General features: G+C 40.3%; 1 protein-coding gene across 1 annotated transcript; it reads right to left on the bottom strand.

The window, feature by feature from the left end:
• LOC8068613 (microtubule-associated protein 70-2) lies at positions 1,892 to 7,663 on the bottom strand. Its single transcript, XM_002454276.2, has 11 exons — positions 7,252 to 7,663; positions 7,060 to 7,145; positions 5,466 to 5,531; positions 5,216 to 5,386; positions 4,936 to 5,106; positions 4,681 to 4,836; positions 4,334 to 4,480; positions 4,166 to 4,237; positions 3,545 to 4,075; positions 2,688 to 2,854; positions 1,892 to 2,319 (listed from the first exon to the last, which is right to left on the bottom strand). The coding sequence occupies exons 1-11, from the start codon at positions 7,415 to 7,417 to the stop codon at positions 2,280 to 2,282; spliced, it is 1,773 nt and encodes a 590-aa protein (XP_002454321.1). The 5' UTR covers positions 7,418 to 7,663; the 3' UTR covers positions 1,892 to 2,279.

Below are 8,997 nucleotides of genomic sequence, written 5' to 3' on the forward strand. Positions count from 1 at the left end.
GTTAACACCCCGTAGCCCCACGTCAGAGGAATGAAAAGCTGTCCGTCTTATAACTAAAATTATTATTTGCTGATTTATTATAAAAGAAAAATATTACTGAATGAATTATAGATTTGATAGAAAAGAAAGGCTTAAAATGACATGCTTGGATCGGACAAAACGACTGTACGAGTAGCTTGGCATGGTGACCCTCGTGGCCTCGTGGGGCCCTGGAGATTCCTGCTTGACTTGACCTGCAGTTTTGCACCGGCTACGAAGGGGTTTCCATGCGAAGCAACCGCTGCTGATTCGCTCCGTGCGCTGTGTAATGGAAAAGCAGAAAAGGGCATGAAGCCACCCTGGAAAGCCAGGGAAAGAGGAGAAAATGGTGGCAAAGAGACCTGGACAAAAAAATGCAACGGAAAAAGATGCCTCCTGCTCCCCATCCCTCTCCTCGTCCGTCCCCTACACTACGGTCTTGTTCACCTCGAAAATCAAAAACTTTTCAAGATTTCGCGTCATATCAAATCTTAGAGTACATGCATGAAACATTAGATATAGACAAAAATAAAAATTAATTGTACAGTTTGTCTGTAAATCACGAGATGAATCTTTTAAGCCTAGTTAGTCCATGATTGGATAATATTTGTCAAATAAAAAAAAAAATGCTACCGTGCCGAAATCCGAAATTTTTTCGGAACTAAACAAGGCTACTACACTACACTTTAGGCCTTGTTTAGATACGAAAAGATTTTAGATTTCGCTACTGTAGCACTTTTGTTTGTTTGTGGCAAATATTGTCCAATTATGGATTAACTAGAATCAAAAGATTCGTCTCGCGATTTACAGGTAAATTGTGTAATTAGTTTTTATTTTCGTCTATATTTAATTCTTCATGCATATGCCGAAAGATTCGATGTGACGGAGAATCTTGAAAAATTTTTGGTTTGTAAGGTGAACTAAACAAGGCCCAGTATTATGATACACACAGAAGCTGTACCAAGTGATAAGATCGTCAAGGATTTGTCGCCAACGAACCCAACGTTAAAGATGACATATTGAGGAAGCTTGCAGGCCACGGTGCAATCGAGTGGTTTGATGGAGACCTCGTCCGCTCAAAGGCAACGGAGGCTCGGTGGTCAATGAGGGGACACATCCACTTTGCAGTTTAGCCGGCCTCTTAGGATGCGGCTTTGGCTCCGCTTGTAGAGTGGCTTATCTAGTGACTCTTGTGACAGATTAGAAATAATGGGTCTGATCAGCTATGATTCTTTCAATTATGGCCTTATTTAGTTCGTAAAAATTTTCAAGATTTCCCGTCACATCGAATCTTTAGTCGCATGCATGGAGCATTAAATATAAACAAAAATAAAACTAACTGCACAGTTTACCTGTAATTTGTGAGATGAATCTTTTAAGCCTAGTTACTCCGTGATTGGACAATGTTTGTCAAATAAAAACGAAATGCTACAGTAGCCAAAAACAAAAGTTTTTGCCAACTAAACAAGGCCTATGTTGTCGCTGCATTGCAGCTGTTTCCTAATGTGTCTACAATATAGATAAACTAGTTTTTGTAGCCATAGCGGTAGCTACAGTTAACGAGGCTCGGTGGTCAATGAGGGGACACATCCACTTTGCAGTTTGCTAATCTAACCAAATACAGTACCATTATGCTTTGGGAGTTTGGGACATCACCAAACAGGAGCACAACAGTAAAGTGGCCAGCACCTTAAGTTCAAACCATTTCATCCAAAACCTGCCACCTCCGAAACATGAACCGAAGCACAAGTTACATTTGCAGTAACAAATTCGTCCGCAGCAGGTGATAAACTCCATTATGATTCAGCTCGGCGTTGAACAAGACAGTAGCACACACGGTGTCCCAAGAACCAAGTCCACCAGCCCAACCACGGAACCACCAAGGGCAAACAAATCGGGTAGAAAGGAGAAACCACAGCAGAATACTACAATGACATATTCACAACCCGGACATGCAACACAAACACACTAGCTCCACTACATATAGAAAGGCACAGGATCATCCAACCTATACAACCACCACAGCACTGCCTCGACAAAATGAGGGCATGCCGCAAGGTTAAACCTCACCCACTGAAGGATATACCTTCACTACATTAAAAGCAAGTCATGTCAGATGAAAACCTACTCTTTTCCCCCCGTCTAGGTATCGCAGGGTCATCTGTGCTATTTGATCACAAAACGAATAAGAACAGGGGAAGAAATACAATGGAAATGAAGCCTATCGACGAATTCCATGCCTGCCTGAAGTTAGATGTATGCTATTGGAGGTTGCGCGTCAATCCACCCCGCGATGCAGTTCTGCAGCATTAAAATGAAGGTGTAAATCAAGATAGCACTGGACAAAAACAAACTATGTTCCAGTGTTATTCGTATGTCATCAAATAACTTGAGTTGCTTGTGCTACATAAATAAAAGAGGCATGGATTACAGAATTAGTCAACAAACATAATAAGAGCCAGTCTGCTTATACAGAAGTATATATTAAGCAAGACAGCAATTGAAAGGTTAATATTTATTAGTATATGAATCCATGGAGTAGATAGCACACTTAGGGTTTACTAATCTTCCAATATTAATGGTCATGTTTAAGTATTCAAAGAGAAGGTAAACGTCTCATATAAAACCTTACAAAAATATTCTTGCATAAAACATCTCAAAGGGCATACCTTCCTGAAACCGTCTGAGAAGTTCCAGGTCCTCTCAAATTACCAAGTCGTTCTTGTTCAAGGCACACTGCAGCAAATTTTTTCTCCAGAGCAGCTATCTCTTGCCTCTTCTTTTTAGCCTCCACTTCCTTTGCTTTATGTAATGTATCTACTTTCTTTGCTAGCATCTGTAGAGTGTAGACAACAGTTGATAAGCTAAACAACAAAACAATGTTTCCTCACATACAATATCCATCCACTATGTCCAATCTGACTTAGTTTTGAGCACTGACATGACCTCTAATTATTGTCGGCAAACAGATTAACAATCTCGCTACCACACTACTCCATTTCAGAAAAGGTTGTTGTCTTAGTTTTGCCCAAAGTCTTATCTTTAACCCTCAATTTCTAGAAATTTGTATTGTTTATCATCATAAGATCTATGTTTCTAGGTTCACCATGAGAAATACTTTCATAAATATCGTTAGACTATACAAATCTGAAGGAACTGATGGTCAAAGATAGAAATGTTTGAATTAGGACAAACCTAAAACTGCAACCCTTTGTGAAAGGGAGGGAATACTACAATTTCATGTGAGAAATCTAGCTAACAAGGAGAATGGAGGTACTCCCTCCTTGGCTCCGTCCCATATTAGCTGACGTTTAAGAATCTCTCACGGAAACTAACGCTGAAGCCAAAAGACCAAAATAGATGTATTGGGAAAAGAGAAATGTGCATTGGGAAGTGAGTAGTTGGAGTATTTTGGGACAAAATTTGAATGCTATAAGGTCATCTATTTTGGGACAGAGGAAGCAGTACTAATTACTAAATAATAAAGTAGCACCTTAAGTTCCATGATAGTAGTATAGCATCATACCTCTATTGCATCTTCTTTGTCCTTTAGAGTTTGGTCTTTCTCATGGCATGCCTTTCTCAAGGAAACTACCTCCTTTTGCAGCACGTCATAGAGTACGCCAGAGACCATATCAGCTGAATCATTGTTTGTGATTTCATTACTTTTTTCTTCTGCATTAGCCTTCCAATTGTCAGCCGTTTCACAATCTTTAACCGCATCCGTAGATCTATTGAGTGAATGAGGCCCACTCCCGAGAACTTTTCCTCGGTCTAATGATCTGGTACCACCATCGAATGACTTTGAAGTTCCTTTTGCATGCTTCAGGACCAAACAACTGCTGGTAGAGAGGGAGGATCTTGAATTGAAAGACGGAGACCTCCTCATTAACACACCGTTCGGAGAGATTTTGGAGATACTGTCAACACCACCTAGTGAAAGTCGACGGGGAGGTCCATTACTTAAACTCTTTCCTTCCATAGGAGGACGACTAGAACCACTTGGAGGGCCCCTCAAACCTTCTTCTAAAACTTTTAAGCGCAACTGAAGCTTTTCCTGAGTTCAGATCAATTTTAATGGTCAGCTGAAAATTAATTACTCCAGTGCTTCAAATATTAGCTCGAAATGAACATTGTGATTATTAACCTTTAATTGAGCTTCCGATCGAGCAGTTCTCTCGGCAATAGCAAGTTTGTCCCGAAGTTGCTGCATCTCACCCTGCAGAAGCAGATTTTGTCGAAGACATTAGAATTAATGCATTTTACTCTGTTGATAACTGTGGATGTCCTATATGAAACAGCTTTAGCATCCTACCTGCAGGAACCTTCGCTCTTCAAGCCACTGTTTAACAGGCATTACTTTGTCATTAGCATCTTTCCACTCATTTGCGACCACAACAGCAACCCTATTTGCAGTAACTTTTGCTCGAGCAAGTTCACGATCACGAATTTTCTTTTCTTCCTAATTGTGTCATGAACAGAAGATAGCACAGGTCACATGATTGTGTAAAGAATCAACAATTGCAGAGCAAGGGCCTGTTTGCAAGGGAAGATTGATCTACAAACTTTTAGGATTTAGTTCACTTTGTACTAAACCCTAGGGATTGGATCATAAAACTACCTTTGCAAACAGGCCCTAAGAGATGAAGGATAGTAGGTTACATTCATTTCTTGAACTTTCCGTTGGTAATCTCTAACAACATTGGCAGTTGCACCACCTTGCAGAACATCCTCTTCCAGCTCTCTCACAGTTTGACTCAGCTTTTCTACTTCCGCAACTTTTTGGCGGTGCAGCCTATCCAAGATCTTATTTTCTTCCTGCATTCCAGGAAGGTACCAAGAAATAAGTTCAATTGTGATGACTTTACTGATTAATTTATTGTATAGACCCTGTAAGATACAATAGACTCTATTTACCTGGCAAATTTCAATTTGCTTCATCAGCTCTTGGTTCTTATTTTGCATGTCATCAACCATAGCAGCTTTAGCCATTGCGATTTGTACAGTCCTTTCCGCTTCTAGCAGTGCTGCCTCCTTTTGCTTTGTTAAACGGTCCAAAGCTCTATTGTCATCCTGGAGCTTTGCGATCTGAAAAGAACCAGGAATTCTTTTGTCAAGTATAGTGAATATGTATCCTCTGCATTAAAATGACTTCATTGCAGATAAAAAACAGGTAAGAGATAGGTTGTAAGATTACCTCCTTCCTAGAAAGCTTTAACTCTGCTTCAAGTGGCGCAAGGATGGCTTCAATAGGTGGCATGTCATCGTCTTTCTGAGCTGCATGTACTCTTCGTAGTGTTGCTTCAGCTGCAAACTGGGCAGCCAAAGCAGCCTTTTTTTCATCATTTGTTTTCTTCAGTTCTAGGTTCTGCAAAACTCCAGTTACGAGAGAGCAACCAATAGAGGGGGCAGAAACAACAACAGGGAGTCATAGGATATATATATACTTTGCTTTCAAGGAGAGATTCTGTCAACTTGAGTTTCTCATCCACCTTCTCTAATTCAGCAGTGAGCTGTCATCAAAGTACAACAAATTAACAGTCATATTAACAAAGGAAACTAACCATATTTAACAAAATAGAAGAAAAAAAACTCCCTTCGTTCCCTTTGTTTTCATTTATTTATATATCAAAGAGCAATAGAGCATAGCCCAGCTACCATCATGAAAACCAATGTTAAAGAGCATTGCACGAGGTAAGATCTCGAATAACATACTAGTCTGGACATGAGTCAGGCCATCCCTATATTCACTAATGGCATAGAAAGCTACAAATTAATTGAGTTGCCCCTGGCAATACCATTACCACAGCAGTTTAATATGACAGATGTATCTTCGATTTGAAAAAAAAAATGTCTTAGCTGGTGAAATAGTTATTTTGAGGAATATTTGAACACAGAGAAATGCAAGAATAAAAATAAAAAAATGCAAAAGAACCTTTGTCTTGGCACCCAGAAGGGGCAAAATCTCAATCACTGGATTAATTTCATTATAACTGATCATAAATCAAATGTTGAGTCATTCATGTTTCAGGAGGTACTTGGATTTGCCAATAAGCAAGTATGCTATAAAAGCCACATATACTGTTCACTTGCTCAAAAAACCTATGACATGTTGAGTTCCAAAGAGATGAGATGATAAGCAAGTGGGAGGACCTTAGATCCAGACAAATAATAGATGCCCGCAAACAAGATATCTCATCTTACAGAAACACAACAGAAAAAATAAGATCATACAGGATATGGTTCCTCAGTGAATTTAACACCGACTTGAATTGGACAGGCTCAACAGACATATAAACTGCAATTGTATATTTAAGAAACAAACCTTTAACAGAAAGGATCCCAATTGATAATACTAGCTCTAGGCACAGTGCTCTGAAAGTACTTTAAGGCTCTGCCTTAGCTGAAAAAAAAGGCCTCCATGTATGGAAAATGAGAATCAAAACTCAGAAATTGTAAAATAAGCTTCAGGATCCCCAAACCAGATTCTATTCATTTCAGTGAACTCCTAAAGTCCGCCATAACTAGACCTGAATGAACAGAAGATAGACTCCAAATACACCCATTCTCCTTTTTTCCAGCAATTATTGTCACTCCGGATCATATATACTATGCCTCGTTGATAAAGTAGGGAAATGGGGGAAAACAAAACCATAAGAGAAGCAACATGCTGCTAAGGACTTATTCCGCTGTCGCTCAGGCAGAAGAGAAGTGCCCATGAAAAGCTAAGCCAAACTAATTTTGAACAAAATAGCAAACACATGCTGGACCGAGAAAATCATGCCACCCAGAAATGAACCATATCATTAGAATTAATCGACCCAGCTGAATACTACAAGAAAACAAACACGGTTCAGATACCTTGCCCTCAAACTCCTGCTAAACCCAGCTAAGTTTGAGACTGAATCCCCCGGAGGGGCTATTTGCCCATGCCTACCAAGTTTTGCACTTAAAATCTGGCGCGACGACACCACTCCAGTCCATAATACAGTGAAATGACCATTCAAACAACGGTAAGCATGAAGAACGTTCAGAAGTTACCTCCTCGACGGCCTTCTCCCGTGCCCTCTCCGACAGCCGCAGCGCCTTTATCTCCGCGTGCGCCTCGCCCAGCTCCCTATCCTTATCTAAAACCTCGAAGAAGAACCAAACATTGCCCAATAAGACCCTTAAAATGCTTCGAAAATCAACTAAAATTTGAATCCACGCAGCACCAGTCACGAATCAGCTCACCCCTGACTTCATTCTCAAGCCGGTTGAGCTCGACCTTGACGGGATCCGACCCGTGCATGAGTGTGAGGAGGTCGTCCGCGTCCAGGCCCGCCGGCACCGGGCCCCGGCGGCGCGCGGAGCCCTTGTGCGCCGAAGCATTCCCCTCCTCGCCCCCGCCGTCGGCCATATCTCAGATCTGAGCCCCAGCAGCGCAACCCACCATCAAAATCAGCCGACGCCGCCGGTGGTGGCGCCCCGCCGACGCCGAGGTCCCGTTACGGCTCGCTGTGGCGTGGCTTGCTGCCTCCGCAATGCCTGGTCGGCGGGGGAAAACCCTAGCGGAGGTGTCTTGCTGCTGGGTACCGAGCGCGTTTGCTCCTTCTAGCGATTTGTCTTGTCTTGCTCACAACGGTGTGTTCAAAAACTGGAGAGGGAAAGGGGGAGGCATTTCCGGATTATTTAAAGCGGCGCGTTTCGACGGTGATTAGTTTTACGTCAAAATTACGTACGGCCAGGTAATCATGGAGGCGATTGATGGGACAGTAATTTGTACCAGGAGTACTACAGCTAGGCCTTGTTTAGTTCCAAAAAATTTTACAAAAATTTTCAGATTTCCTGTCACATCGAATCTTTAGATGCATCATGAAGTATTAAATATAGATAAAAATAAAAACTAATTACACAGTTTGGTCGAAATTGACGAGAAATCTTTTGAGTCTAATTAGTCCATGATTGGACAATATTTGTCAAATACAAACGAAAATGCTACAGTGTCGATTTTAAAAAAAATTGGAACTAAACGAGGCCTAGCCGTGGGCGTGTGGCGGCACTGTCCCACGTTTATCGACTACACGTGCCAGCGTGGCAACATTTAGCATGATTAGTGACAGTTATTAGCATCTCTATCTCTATCTCTATATAACAAAACGTTTCTTCTAACCATTTTCTATTTCTATAATATATATCCAAATTATATTAAAATACAAAGTGACTCCATAAATATCTATATTTATATCTATTTATCCATATGACTATTTATATCTCGTCTTCTCTCTATCTCTAACTAATATTAAAGAACATAGTGTTCCTTTCAACCCACATTTCTTTATTTTTCATAATAAGCACCTACAAGAGTTTCCAATAAAATATTTTAATCTATATTTTTTTATAAGAATGAAAAAAAGGCATCTCTAAGAAGCATCCGCCATCACCAACAAGTTGTGCACCAGCACGAACCTTGATGTGCACAGCAGGGATATTATAGCCTGCACTCATATGAGTTAGAATAACATATGGTATGTAGTTTAGTTAAAAAAAACATATTATATATCACAAGCGTTGAATAATAAAGTCTTGTTTAGATGCGGAAAAAAAAATTGGATTTCGCTATAGCACTTTCGTTTGTTTGTGGCAAATATTGTCCAATTAAAAAAAACTAGGATCAAAAGATTCGTCTCGCGATTTACAAGTAACTGTGCAATTAGTTTTTATTTTCATCTATATTTAGTGTTTCATGTATGTGCCGAAAGATTCGATGTGACGGAGAATCTTGAAACTTTTTGGTTTTCATGGTGAACTAAACAAGGCCTAAATATCCGAACTGCAACATGTCTAGGGCCTTGTTCGGTTCGCAAAAACTTTTGGAAAACGACACTGTAGCACTTTTGTTTTTATTTGACAAACATTATCCAATCATGGAGTAACTATGTTTAAAAGATTCGTCTCACGATTTATAGATGAACTGTACAATTAGTTTTTGTTTTTATA

The sequence above is a fragment of the Sorghum bicolor genome, chromosome 4 (genome assembly GCF_000003195.3).
Source record: "Sorghum bicolor cultivar BTx623 chromosome 4, Sorghum_bicolor_NCBIv3, whole genome shotgun sequence".
Taxonomy (NCBI): Eukaryota; Viridiplantae; Streptophyta; class Magnoliopsida; order Poales; family Poaceae; genus Sorghum; species Sorghum bicolor.